At 36.0% G+C, this 15,157-nt stretch overlaps 1 protein-coding gene across 4 annotated transcripts in view; it reads left to right on the forward strand.

Moving 5' to 3' along the window:
- Positions 1 to 15,157, forward strand: part of USP48 (ubiquitin specific peptidase 48) — a 73,651-nt gene that overhangs the window by 39,962 nt on the left and 18,532 nt on the right. For 2 of the 4 annotated variants that reach the window (XM_015239532.3, XM_015239523.3), the window contains exons 11-17: positions 5 to 154; positions 4,375 to 4,572; positions 5,917 to 6,031; positions 6,955 to 7,082; positions 9,668 to 9,739; positions 14,323 to 14,447; positions 14,611 to 14,733. In XM_015239532.3, coding sequence (XP_015095018.1) covers positions 5 to 154; positions 4,375 to 4,572; positions 5,917 to 6,031; positions 6,955 to 7,082; positions 9,668 to 9,739; positions 14,323 to 14,447; positions 14,611 to 14,733 — 911 coding nt within the window. Of the gene's footprint in view, positions 1 to 4; positions 155 to 4,374; positions 4,573 to 5,916; positions 6,032 to 6,951; positions 7,083 to 9,667; positions 9,740 to 14,322; positions 14,448 to 14,610; positions 14,734 to 15,157 lie in introns of all 4 variants that reach the window. The other 2 variants (XM_006196737.3, XM_015239526.3) reach the window with 1 other exon arrangement.

The following is a 15,157-nucleotide window of genomic DNA, read 5'->3' on the forward strand; positions in this document are numbered from 1 at the left end:
ATAGCCTTTCTTCAGGAGCTGGTAGATCGGGATAATTCCAAGTTTGAGGAGTGGTGTATTGAAATGGCCGAGATGCGTAAGCAGAGTGTGGATAAAGGAAAAGCAAAGCATGAAGAAGTTAAGGAGCTGTACCAAAGGTTACCTGCTGGAGCTGGTCTGTAAGATATTCTGGGACAGCACTGTTGCCATTAAGTGCCTTGTTTCTTTTATGATGACAAATGTATTTGAACAAACTTTTCCCCTGCCTTTCCTTATAACCCATTAATGCCAGCTTATGCAGTATAAAATTACTATGTAAACTAGCAGTAACTTCATGTGTAGCATTTCATATAATTTTCATTATCATGTACCTTTAAGAATGGGAAGCTCTCAATAAATTATAAGGTTTAGGTCAGCACTCTGCATATATGACTCTTGTAGGTATTTCTAATTTCTGAGACATTAACTTGTTAAAGAAAAATCTGATTGAGTTACTATGGAAGCTACTTGCCTAGTCTTATTTCCTTACACACTTTATACCCTAACAGTATTAATTGCCAGGCATTCTCTTATGAGTACAACTTTTTTATGACACTATTAGGTTATTTTGAAATTTAATATCCAGTATTATGTTAAGAATAGGAAAGCTTTATGCTGACTCCTAATTATTATCCCACATAGTCCAGCTCATTACTGTATATGTTTATTCAAGTTTATCCAATGCCTCAAAAAGGAAACCCCAACTTTTTAAGGCTCGAATGCCATTTGTAATAATATGGTTTATGTCATTTCATAGGCATGAATGCCCCATACCCAGCCCCTACTTTAAAAAGAGAGGCAACTTTACTAATTTTAGAAAACAAATACTCAAGCATAATTGTTCTTGTGGTTTTGTCTTTTTGATATCTCAGTTTTCCAATACTGGTATAACAAAAGATGAATATAAGTTGCTGAATCTATAAGAATATCTCCAAACTACGTCTTAGTTTGAGTCTGACCTTTCTTTGTAACCTGTTAATCTCACTCTTGTTTCAAGGGTTGGGATTATCCTAAAGAATTAGACTGACCTTAATTTTATGGGAAATGATTTGGGAAAGAATATGTGATTCATATCTCTAAATTTATTCAAAGGAGTTGGGGCCTAGAAATCTATTTTCTGAACTTTATTCATAATTTCCTGTATTCACTGGACAAGAGAAGGGGACTTACTGGATCTAAACCAAAATGCTGTTTTGAATTACTCTTTAAAAGTACGTGGTCTAAAAATGTTATGTGTCAAGTTGACACTTGTGCTCCTCTTGCCTGTTTTGTCTGTAAGAACCTGTGCTTATTTTCTTAGAATATGTATATATATTATCAGTACTTCTACCAATTATGAGCTTTATGATTTTCCCCAAGTATCTTCCCCAAGTAGAAAATCCATGTCCTAAAATGTTGTCAAATTGCAAAGCTAATGACCATGGTTCTGTGCTGCCAATTGAAGTCTTTTGGTGAAGTATTTTCTAAATTTTACCTTTGTTTGTGATCCTATCAAAAGAAGGGTCATTTATCCTAAAATATAAACCTTTCTAGGAACCTGAACTCTTTGGCCCTTTTTATTTAAATTGAAATAAATCATCTCTAAATAATCCTTAATTATTTCTAGGTAAGTTGTTTCAAATATTTTTGATGCTGTGATCTTTCTAGACTTTAAAACTTTGCAAAAGAAAATTCCTGTTCAAAATCTAGCCATTTTAAGTGTCTGTGTATATATAACTTTGAACCATAATGTACATTTTCCTTTGGCAAATATTTTAATGATTTCCAGGTTCATGAAGTACTAAGATTTTATACAGTTTGTTATGTCTACCTTGATAATTAAAGTTCTCCTTCTTGTTTATTAGTTGACTATCCGTACCTTTGGAAGGTGATGCTTAGTAGTTTACTGAATCACAAAGAATAGAGAACATCTTTGAGAACCTGCCAAGAGTCTGTCTTTGGTACAGAAGCATCCATAGTGTAAAAACCTCCCACAAGCGGAATCTCCCTTAACTACTGAGGCTTGTGCTCGACCTGGAGTGTTAGGGAAGCTCTTGGCAGAAATGAATACAACTGTTTATACTGAAAATGGAAAGAAATACCTCTGTGACTGTAGTCACTCTTCTTCCATGGATCCGCCAGCATACTGAAACCAGCCCCCAGGATCTGGAGAACTGGTGGAGTTACTAAGTATGGAATTAATCATATTAGAGGCCCTCTTCCTGCTGCTTTTTACTAGACAATCATACATGATTTTTCTTATCTTATATCTTACATTGAATTCCCATTAAACTACTCAAAACCAAAACAGTAAACTTCACTTGGAAGTTTTCTGCAGGAACTTCTGTAGGGAATTGGAAAATGTCTTGAACCAACTGCCTTTGGGTCACATTGTTGCTGTGTGAGTCAGGGTTATCCTCACCCTGGGCTTAAAATTCCATCATACACCCCTTGGCAGGGCATGCTTTGTACATTTTTATTATTTTAATTTAAATTTTAATTAATTAATTTATTTTGGGGTACATTTTTAGTTTTCCTAGATTCCTTTCCTGGTAAGGGTCAGGATTCTGATGGCTGTCCTTTCAGTTAGCTGTAGCAGGTGTCCTCTACCACCACCCCCTCCCCCAAGCTGCTAGTGAAAGGAGAACCGTGGGGAATTATTCTTTAGTGTCACCCTGTGTCATGATCCTGTTGCTGCTTCATTGATATCCTTGAGATTGCTTAAAAGTTCTAACCTATGTGACTATGCTTGGGGAAATATTAGATGTACTGTAATAAGGCTTTTATTTTGCTCTCTTGGATAGGGATCGTTTATCTTTGCCTTCTTAAGATACTTCCGTGCACTCTGTGTCTGTCAGATTAAATCTATGAATGGCAGTAAAATTAGGAAGTAATTTTTAATTTAACCATACCGTTTTATATTGTTAAATGCCACAACCGTGTTACCTATACTGTATCCATAAGGTCTCCACTTATATATATTGTGTGAATGTACAATTAACTTTTCTATCTCTTTTCTTCCAAAAAGCTCAAAATGCTTCACATTATCTTATCTTTTACATTCAACAACATCCATGTGAGGTAGGTAGAAGGCAGGTATTATTACCTTCATTTTACAAATAAAAGACCTGAAGCATAGAGAGGTCAAGTGACTTGCTCCAGTTCAGTTTCTTGGTGGCAGAACTTGTTTTAGACCTTGGCCTCAACCTGTATTCCTGAGCTCTTCCCCTGCAGCTGCATCAGAGCTGAGCAATCAGCCGGGAGGCTTTCAGCTTATAATTTACAGTTTTAGCCCAAGTAAGGGACTGAACAATTCTGAGTTCTGTTTTGGTGAAAATTGAAATGTTTTACACTAAACTTAAAAGATGAAAGTTAGCTTTCTAGACTTGTAACTCTCAGGGAAGTGTAAAATTGGTCAAAATGGACTTTGAGTTGAATTGTCTTTCCCTCATCTCATCAGAAAGAGTACCATAATACAAATACATAAATTCAACCTCTGTATGTTTTCTTCTATGTTTTATGCTGGGACTCACTGGAGATCTTTGTAAGTAATCAAAGCTGGCCCTTTATCTTTAATTTTGGCTTTTAGGGAGCCCTGGGACTCTTGTTTCCCAAAGTAAAACTCATTGTGAGGTTTAGTTTTGTCTGAAATTCTTGCAACTTCAAAATTGATAATAATTCAATTGTAGTGCACTTCATCCTGAAAGTTGTGTAAAATAGCATAATTTCTTAAAATACGTAACGATGTAATGAATAGATCGCGATACGGATTTGGGTGGGGAGATCAAATACCTTTTAATAGACATCACTGTCCTCTTGGATGAGGGAAAGTTCAGTGGTTGAAATGGACTGTAAAAGTGCGATTATAGCTGATGAGGTTAATTTTTAACTTAAAACCTAGTCAGACTTCTCATTTTAATTTTTCAGATGTATATCACACTTTGATGACAAGTGTTTACGAAAATCATATATGATATAAACATAGTCGGGGTGAGGTTATGTGATTTGCAAGCCAGCCTGGATTGTGGCTTGTAGTCAACAATCTTGGGTGTCCTGATCAAAGCTCTGCTGTGCTTACCAAGCAAGACACTTCTCTCTGTGGATACCTCTTTTGTAGAATGTGGTTAATAATACCAGCCGACCTCATAGGGCACTGTGCAGACTCGTCCCTCCTCTGCACGGCTCCTTGAACTCAGAGTGGTAGTTACATGGAGCTTTGTGCTGTACCCATCAGACCTCTTCCCTGAACAGTCATTCTTCTTCTGGTTCTGCTAACTTTGGACAGACTTTACATTGCCTTTTGAGGAAAAATGAATGTATCACTTAGTCAAAAAGCTGTAAAAATACATAGGCTCTTTCCCTTGCTTTCTTCCACAGAGCCCTATGAATTTGTCTCTCTTGAGTGGCTGCAGAAGTGGTTGGATGAATCGACACCTACGAAGCCTATCGATAATCACGCTTGCTTGTGTTCCCACGACAAGCTTCATCCTGATAAAATATCGATTATGAAGAGAATATCTGAATATGCAGCTGATATTTTCTACAGTAGATACGGAGGAGGACCAAGATTAACTGGTAATTCAAGATGTCTTCTCTGCTTAAAAAAGAGTAATGCATTCAGTCCTCATCATATGATCTTTATGATCATTTCACCCAAACTGTGCTTAGATCACATGTTTCTTACACTCTGCAAAGAGGATTTGCTACATAAAGTCAAAGTTAACCATATTATACACAGTATATTTATAATGTTAGAAATTGATACTGCTGGTTCAGTTTTGTTGTTTTTTTCCCCTCACAAAACAGAGAAAATAGGAAACATTTGAGAAATCCATCTAGTAGTTTTTTGTTATTTTATATAATCTTTAAAATGTTGGTTTGATTGGTTGCACTTCTTGTTTCTCCCTTTAAGTGTGACTTCTGTGTGGTCTATAGATTGTTACTTAGCTTATGGATGGAAGCTGCTTAATTCTGCCTTGAATATGAGCTATATATAACCACACAGTTATCTGTAGTCTGCTCTCAGTTGCCTTTCCTCAAAGCATTTTTACTTTTTTTTTTTTTTTGGAGGTGGGGGTACTTAGGTTTATTTATTAAAAAAAATTTTTTTTAATTGGAGGTATTGCAGATTGAACCCAGGACCTTGTGTGTGCTAAGCATATGGTCTACCACTGAACTATACCCTCCCCACCAAAGCATTTTTACTTTTAATGACCATCTGGCAACACAAGCCACCCTCCAATCTATAGATGAGTCTAATAAACAAAATCGCATGACTGTCACCACCACCTCCCTTCTGTTCCCTAAATTAAATGCTGTTTTCTGATTGTGTACAACTTACTGCATTAAAAAACTGGCATTTAACTGCATGATTCTGGCCTTCTCTTATATACATCTGGAGTTTTGCTTTCTAAATATCTGTTTTTGATTCATAAGCAATAAACTACTATGAGATCTTTGTAAGAATCACGTTTCATGTAATTCCTAGAACTATGTTTTGAATCAGGCCCTTGATGTTTCTTTTCCCTTTACTGTTTCAATAGTTAATACCCACATGAAGTTCTTAAACAATCAACAGTACATATATAGTTGTCTGATACATTGACTATCCTCCCCTCATTTAGAGCCTCAATTATTTGATCATGGTCTTGCAAAATTTGCATCTAAACTTTGTAAAATATTGTACTTTGTGGCATAGATAGTTTTAACATTATATTATACCTCCTTATTCTTTATGCAGGGTAACACTGTTGCTGTCTTGATATTTATGTCGCCAAAATAATTTAAGATGTATATCAATTTGCTATATTGTCAAAATTTACTTAAGCTTAGAACTATCCTTGTTTTTTGAATTGCTGAAAACGTTTTAAGAGGAAATCTGTATGTGAATGCACTCTGTTCTCTTTCAATCCTGTCCAGTGAAAGCCCTCTGTAAGGAATGCGTAGTTGAACGTTGTCGCGTGCTGCGTCTGAAGAACCAACTAAATGAAGATTATAAGACTGTAAATAATCTGCTAAAGGCAACAGTAAAAGGGTATGTTACACAGTATATTGTTAGATAAACTGAAAACCTAGAAGCTTATTATTTATGGATAATAAAGAGCTGGGATTTGGGGAAGAAAGAAAGGTCATGAAGGGGGTGGCAGTGCGGGATCAGACTTTGGAGTGATTGCCACTGTGGCAAAGGTAAAGCTGAGTCATGGCCCTTGTGGCCGAATTCCATCCATTAGAAAGGTGGAAGCAAAAGAAGTAGATCTGAGGCCTGAGCAAATGAAGGAAGGGTGCTGGCCTGTGTTCTGACATGGAATTATGGAATGCTTATATTGGAAAACCATTCTAGCAGGCCTGGGGCTGTCCACTTTAGAGAGGCTGAAGTAACCAGTTAACAAATGGTACCCAGTGGTGCATCCTTGTCAGAAACATCTGTGCTACTTGGAGTTTGTCGAACCCCATTCTGTAGAGTACCTCTGGACTCAGATGGCGTTTATTTTATCTGGGTTTAATTTAAATTGTATATTTCCCAAAGAAATATTAATTAGTTCACTATTTTTGGTTATTCCATGAACAGCCCCCTGAGTCCCCTAAATGTGTGTTTGTATATAGACGTGGGTGTGTGTGGGGGTGTGTGAATGTGTGTGTGTACTTGAAGGCACAGCTGTATGTAGTTCTACTTAGTAATCTAGTGAAAGTGGCCAGTTGAACAGTGTGATTGGCATACATTTAAATGAGGTTTAGGAGAAGCAGGGTAAGATTTATGATAGAATCAAAGTATTAGATACCTGCAATTTAATAGTGAGTAAAAATGGCCAAAATGAGGAAGTGAGTTTAAAAAAAATTGCACAGCAGCAGATATTGACTTCTAATTCAATTTGGTCGTGGCCTTTACACGGAAAGAAGGGATGAGGGAGCTAGGAAATGTTACTTGCATCATTTCACATTCTCTCTGTTCCACAGCAGTGACGGGTTCTGGGTTGGGAAGTCCTCCTTGCGCAGCTGGCGCCAGCTAGCTCTTGAACAACTAGACGAGCAAGATGGCGATGCAGACCAAAGCAACGGGAAAATGAATGGCAACACCTTGAATAAAGGTAACATTTAAAACCTGTTACACAGATGGTTGTGAATCATAACACAAAACTGAGAGCATTTGTTTTTAGTAAAATGTTTTAATTCCCATCCATGTAATTTCAAAGACAATTTTTTTAAATTTAAAGCTCTCCAAAAATATCTCAGAACATATAAAAGTATTTAAGCTATTGAAAGTGAGCAAGGGCTCAAGAACTCGGGAGAGCCGTTCCTAATAACCTCGCCTGCCCTGGGCTTATGTTCTTTCTAATTACCCTCAAGCAAGATTAATTGTAGCTTTGCTCCAGCTAAAATTTTTAAGAAAGGCAAGTCTGCCACACATTGCACTCAGTACATTTTGGTCATAGATTATCTGCCACATCTGTAGGCTGCTTTCCTCCCGTGAATGAGCTTGAAAGTCTGTGTTATTTAGCTAGGAAAGAAGACAGATTTTGAATAGCTTTTTGCTTATACATTCTTCTGACTTTTCTGAAGCTATGCTTTTAAATAGGAAATTATATTAATGTAAGTCAACCACTCAGTATAATTTTGTAGTCAATAGCTTATAAGTTATCAAGGGAAATTAAGGCATTAAACTTTTTAGATTTAAAGTAGAAACTAGTGCTTTGATTGGTTTGCAGTTCTTAGATACAATTAGTGATCCATATGCAATTATTTCACTTCCAGTTTTACCTCCAAGTAGTAATATTTACATACATATTCTGTATTTTCTGCATTCCAACATTTTAACCCATTTAATTTTATTTTGTGTGAATCTTCCTATATCAGTGACTGCCTTAACGGTTTGAGAAAATAAATAGAGCAGAGCTACTGTTAGTTTCAAACTGTGATTTTTAACATTTTCAGATTTGAAGAATGTTTTCCTTTTGGTCAAAAGTATTTTGTGCTATGTACTTCATTAACTTAACATTAGTTTTAATTTTATTCTAACATTTATAAAATGTACTTTTAAATATAGCCAATATTTTACAAGTGGAATTTAACCTTTAAAAATTATAAAACACTATGTTGTACACATTAAATTTATTTAATATTGTACATCAACTACCTCACTAAAAATAAAGAGAAAATTAAAAACCTACTTTTCATGTGTCCTGTGACTCAGCATGTGAAGTATTTGTTGGGTGCTCTTTGAAGCCTCTTTGTATATCAGTGACCTTTCATCCTAAGTAAAGTTGGATGCCATAATAGAGAGTGCCTTGATCTTGGCCTAGTGTAAAAACATTTTTCCATGCTGCTTTCTGAGTAAAACGTTTTTCTTCCCCCATAGAAGTAACAGTCAAAACTGAAATCCCTTCTACCAGATCTAGTTACTGGAAATAGTGGCTTTTTATAATGGTGCTTGTTTGGGCACAGTTTATTCATCTTCCTCTACAAAAACATGCAGTTTTTAAAAATTTAGTGGCTGCATTTAATTGTGTATGTGTATATATATACATATATATGTATGTGTGTGTGTGTGTATATATATATATAACCTATTTCAGTTTTTTACAATTAGTACATAAACACAGATGCAGTGAGCATCCTTAGATGTCCTTGTACCTACTTTGTCTAATTTTCACATTATGTGACACAGAAGCAGAGACAAATAGGAGACAGAGAGACAGGTCATGTCTTGTCTTGTGGTCATGTCTTATCTTTGCGCATTTTTCTCCTTGAGCTTTTTAATAATAAATATTCTTTACATTAAGTGTATTAAAATTTTGTGCTTGTATAGCACAGGGAACTATATTCAGAATCTTGTAGTAACTTATGGTGAAAAGAATATGAAAACAAATATATATATTGTTCATGTATGACTGAAGCATTGTGCTGTACACCAGAAATTGACACAACATTGTAAACCGACCATACTTCAAGAAAATATACATATTTTATTGAATACACACACACACACACACACACACACACACACACACACACACACACACACACACACACACACACACACACACACACACACAAGGTTTGTGCTATGTACATAAGCTGGAAAATCCATTGGTAACTATTCTAATCTCCTGATACTTAACGGCTTTTATTCGATCCTGTTGTCCGGTATACACAACTACAAATTGACAGTATCACAGTGTAGACAAGTAGAAAAAGCAGATATTAGAAAAAAACTGTTAATAGGAATAAAGAAGTTTTAATTATGTACATTTGACATTAAAATTTAAGTACCTTTTCTATTAGCCTGCTAAAACTTGCTGTTCTACCCCTAAAAGAATAGGTGGGTGAAAGTGACATGGCATGGAAGTGATTAACCTGGTTTATATCACATTCTCAGTACCTTGACTAGAATTAATGGAAGGATTTGTAAATTGTTTTTCAATTGGAAAAAAATGCGTATTTTCTTGTATAACCTAACGCTTTAAAAAGTGAAACTGCTGTTCAAATTTCCCCTCCTCTTGTAAGGGAAAGCAATGAAACACTTTTTAGCAGAACTGTGTAGGAATCACTGGGGGTCTGATTTTTAGAATGTTTTAAAGTTTCATTTGTTCAAAATTGTTGAGTAGTATCTTTGCTACTTTGATTGTTAAATACAACAGTTACTGCAGTTATTACCTGTGTTTCTTTTGATTAGATGAATCAAAGGAAGAAAGAAAAGAAGAGGAGGAGGAGTTAAATTTTAATGAAGACATTCTGTGCCCACATGGTAAGGCAGAAGTGTGAAACTTTCATTGTTAGTCTGAGTTTAGCATGTTGTAAATATTTTGTTAAATGTTTTACACTCCAAGATTAGGTCCTAATGTGGCAGCCATGGTGGAGTAACTGGTTTTCTAAACTGTACGTTTTCTTAATGCTTCTGTTCTCTTACCCTTTTAAACAGCCTCTGCTGCTTGCTTTCAAGCCAATGCCCCTCACACCTTCTTGCAAAAAAATTTTAAAATAATACAAAACAGGATTTCTCCATGTTCTGGAGAAGAATCTTTGTCACTTATCACATTGAAGGGCTTTCTGAGTTTCAAGGAGAAGAATTTCAGTTATTTCCCATGTCTGTGTCTGTCCAATTTGAATACTTGGAAAACAATATTTGTGTATTTCTTCTCCTCAGGGCTATTGCTGCTTTAGTTTATTAGACATTTTTTGACTAGCTACTATGTATTATATACTCTTAATGATAACTACCAAATCCTTTTTAATTTTTATTTGGTTTTAGTGGGTGCTCACTTGTAAAAAAAATAACTATTTTGCAAGGGTCTCACTATATGACATGTGATTTTCCATTCTGTTATCACTCGAAGTCAGAAAGGTATCTACTTCCCAGTACCTCACTCACTCACTGTTTTATTTTGTTTTTTTTTCTAACTCCACCCAGAGAAACACTGGACCCAGAGAAGTTGAGATGTCAGGGGTGGATTTGTTAACCCATGTTTGCATGTCTTGCTGTGTGCTACTGTATTGCTAGTACTCAGAATTCTTGTTGGTCCTAGTAAGTTCTTTATTCTAGTTTTTACTTCATGTCCTCATTATGAATTGGCACATGATGCCTCACACTTCCCCTCATACACAGTAGTTCTTTTATTTATATCAAGAATCCCTGGTGATACTAGTGATAGTAGTTGTCACTTGAGTGATACTTTCGTGCTGGCCTTTCTGGACGTGATCTCACTGCACTTTACTAACTAGGTGACATTCTCATTTACTGGCCACACAGCTAGGAAGATAGGGGATGAAGGGTCATCCTGCGGTATGGGATTGGATCTGTGGATCCCAAGGCCTTCTGTTCTGTCTCCCAGATTGTCCCCCTTACACTAGTAGTGCATAGTAGGAGCACAAATATGAGTGTAGATGTGAACCCCTGAGTCATAGAGAGATTGCGTAAGTAAGTAGAGGCAGGCAAAGTGAACAGCCAAAGTAGATTTTTCTCACGTTGCTTTCGTGTCAGCTCTTTTTATTTGACCTTTGGAGCATAGATGTAGACATAGCATGAGTGCCTCCATTTTGAAAGTTGAGGAATCTTTTGTAAAATACTGAGTTTTCATGCTTGGTGCTGCTTAGCAGGGTGAAACAGTGCCAGAACTCAGACTGTCGTCTTTCTACGTAGCTCGCTGACATTTGCTCTCAGCCCACCTCTCTCATCTTGTCATTTCTGTATTACAGTTTTGACTAGAAAGCATGGCAGAGCTGAATGTGATTTCAGGACTCAGGCTGCTCCGCTCAACTTGTCAGAAAGTATACACGAGCTTTTTTTTTTTTTTAAAAAAAAAGATCTTTTAGCTTGATCTGCAATTCGGTGGCATTTTGTTACTGTACCTTATCATCTAGGATTTCAAAAGGATAGTTCTGAACTCTTGCTTTTGCAGACATCACCCGTCTATACTGTGTCCATGGGGTCAGGTTTTTCAGTGTAGGATATGGGACCTTATTTAGAAACCTATTTCACTCTTTAGGTTTATATTAAGACTTGTCCCTGAGATGTGATGGTCATCGTAGTAGTACTAATAGTAGTATGATAGTTGGACATAATTGAATGTTTACCACGTGCCTGGTAGTTTTCTAAGTGTATAGATAGAAACTCATTTCTTGTGTCTTATCTATCCACCTTTAAGCTTCTAAAATATTTGTTGCCATTACCCCGTCTCTGTTCTCTTTACTGTCATTATGATTTTATATCTTTAAAAAAGGTCCCCTTACTGTGGTTTAGTGGTGTTTTAGGAGGCACTGATAGTAAATGCAATTTTAAAATACCATTTTTATCTGGAAGCCCTGTGCATATTTATGACAGATTCTATGTGAAATAATCATGGATTATATCCCATCAGATGGTTTATTACTATCAAAGAGCTCAGCATTTATTGCAGATACTCCATATCCATCAGGCTTTCTTATCCATTTCGGTTTATGTTCATTTAAGTGATAATTTGCCTATAGCTTACCTTGTTTATTACACTTGGTTTATTTAGCAGTTGATAAATTTATTTTATTTTATTTTTTACAAGTTCTTTGGATGTTCTGTGGCCCAGATTATTAGAGTTTGAAATAGATTTTGACAGGGGCGGGAGGAGGGGAGGATTTATCCAGAATCCAAAGTCATTGTTAACTAGATTTCTATTTTTACCGGAAGAATCTTTGAGGATTAGGTTATCCAATTATGTTTCGTGAATTAAATCTCTCAACTAGTTTGATTTTGTATTGGGAGATGTTGCTCACAAGATGAATTTAATTGATTGGCTTTCTTTTTTCAGATTTAAGAATAGTGTTATATATTGCAGGATGCAAGTCCAACTTCTAAAAATTCACGTCACAAGTAAAAGTTGATTATTGTGAGGTCATAAACAGTATTCAGATATATTAAATTTAGTTGATATGAAACTAAATTTAGAAACATGGTTAAGAGTAGAGTGGATGACTTTGTTTGCTACCACTTTCTGACTGCCCTAAAATGACTTATTAAACTACTGATTTCAGAAATAAATTTGGGTTATTCTTTTCTAATCATCTGAGTGATATACGTCCAGCATTATAACCAGTCATAAAGTAAAGGTAGTCTTACATCAAAACAAAAGGCAATGCATCCAGAAAGTCCGTGGAATCCTGTTTAAAATATGTGCGTATGTGTATTTGTACTATGTTTTCTTCATTCTGTACTTTTCTGAACCAGTTTGGGTTATACCACGTATGTACAGAAAAAGAGTACTTTTTTTTTTTCATAGGAAACCACTTTAAAAGTATAATTGCCTTGAAGTTCTTTCTAAATCAGGTTATACAAATCTGCTTTGCTATTTTTTTGTGGTTGTATTATATATCACCATAAAGACACACTAAATTGGAGTTTTGATAATTGAGTCAACCTTTAAAAGATAATAAATTCCCTAATTGTGTCTGAGGATAAACTTTTTGATGTAAGTTTTTATAACCTCAGAGAAAATTTAACAGCCTGTTCAGAAAGAAAGTTACATTGTGACCTGTTTTCTCTGGTAGTAAGTATATTAAAGCAATGTAATCTTTTATATTAAAGCAATGTAATCTTTTCTTGGGATTAGTTAAAGCTCAGTAAGAGGTGAAGGATGAAGTTTAAAAAATGCACTTTGAGGTTATAGAAATTATGGAGTTTGGATGAGACAGATCTGGTTTCATATCTTGGCCTCATTCACCAGCTGCAGTGACCCTGGGTGTATTAATTTCTCTTACTCTCAGTTTATTATGTAAAACACATAAAGCAAAGAAGGATGCTTTATCCTTACATCAAAAGAAGCCCCTGGCTTTATTACACTTAATAAAGTTACCTTGCCAATGGGAGTAGAAACAAATGTTTTCCTTTGGAAACTTGAAGATGATTTTCTGGGTAATGAACCATATAGGTACATACATGTAGTTTATTAATTATCTACTGGGGACAACTGAAGCAGTACAAACTAGAACCACAAATGGAGTAAGGGGTTGAGTGGGGAGAAAGGTCCTGGAATGCTGGAGGAGGGGCTCCTGAGATTGAGGGTCACTGTCCTCTGGGCCGTCCTGTGATCTGAGGAGAAGAAGGTGATGTGACTAGTACCCTGCTTATTGTCTTCTGGGATTTTTAAGGATCATGGGTTCGGGGTGTTTGCAGTAGCAATAAGAAACCAATTGGATATTGATTGGAGGTGGTTTTCCAATTGAAAAGTAGATTGCTTTACTATTAACTGTTGGTCTCTAACTTAAGAGAATGGGACTGAAAAGGTTGGACGCAACCTTAAAAATACCATTTCTTTTCAGGATGATTTTAGTAACATAATATAATCAAATGGGAGAAAAATATTCTGCAGGAAATGGTGGCATTGGAATGTAGGTGGAGGTGAAATGCTGTTGAATAACCCCTGCGGTGGCACAGGGACTCCAGGATCCCTGGAAGCCCTTTTATTGCTTACTTCGCTGCTGGCAGGAAGAAAGACCTAGATTATGGACGAAGGAATGGCTGGCTCCTTTAGAATTAGATGAAGTTTAAGGCTTTTTTGGAGATTTTGAAACTAAGGGAAGAGAATTATAGCACTTTATTTTGTTTTTGGTGGGAGGTAATTAGTTTTATATATTCATTTATTTTTTTGAATGGAGGTACTGGGGCTTGAACCCAGGACCTCATGCATGCTAAACATGTACTCTACCACTGAGCTATACCTTCCCCCCGAGAATTATAGCACTTTAGAAAGGAAGGAAAAGAGGCCCTACAAATTTTTTCTTAAGTTTAAGAAAGGGGAGATCAATTTTTGTTGGGTATATTTTGATGCTCCCCGTTTTTTTTTTTTTTTTTTTTAACTTCAGGGGAGTTATGCATATCTGAAAATGAAAGAAGACTTGTTTCTAAAGAGGCCTGGAGCAAACTGCAGCAGTACTTTCCAAAGGCTCCTGAGTTCCCAAGTTACAAAGAATGCTGTTCACAGTGCAAGGTACTGAATGCTGTACTGACATCTGTGGAAATGACATGCCACCTCCCTGGATAGACTTCCCAGGAGATTTAACACTGTGCTTTTGATGGGGGTGTAGGGAGGAGGCATGTCCTGTGCTGTCAGCAGGAGACGGTTGATTGCTTCCTGTTTCACTCTCTTTCAGATTTTAGAGAGAGAAGGGGAAGAAAATGAAGCCTTACATAAGATGATTGCAAATGAGCAAAAGACTTCTCTCCCAAATTTGTTCCAGGACAAAAACAGACCGTGTCTCAGTAACTGGCCAGAGGTATAATGATTCCCACAAAGGACAGAATTCACCTCACCTTTTTAAAGCCCCAGTGAACTATTTCACAATAACCCAGAGCTTCTCTAATTCTCATTACATGAAGCATAGTTCTCTAACCAGGGAGATTTTACTCTAGCTTGTGATTTCTTGGTGGAGGACTTTATTTCAGTTTAAGTTATGAAACTTAAAAAGGAAAGCATTTTTGGAATGTTTATGGAAACATTTTTCCCTATAGGATTTAGGTTAAGAATGCAGTGAATTAATGTATGCTTTTATTTGATTTTTATATTCTAGTACACAGATGTCCTCTACATTCATAGGTGTATACACCTATCAAAATTCATCAAATTGTACATCTGAAATATGTATAGTTTACTATATAGAAATTATACTGCAATAAAGTTGTTTTTTAAAAAATGCAGTG

This window comes from Vicugna pacos, chromosome 13, assembly GCF_048564905.1.
Source record: "Vicugna pacos chromosome 13, VicPac4, whole genome shotgun sequence".
NCBI lineage: Eukaryota > Metazoa > Chordata > Mammalia > Artiodactyla > Camelidae > Vicugna > Vicugna pacos.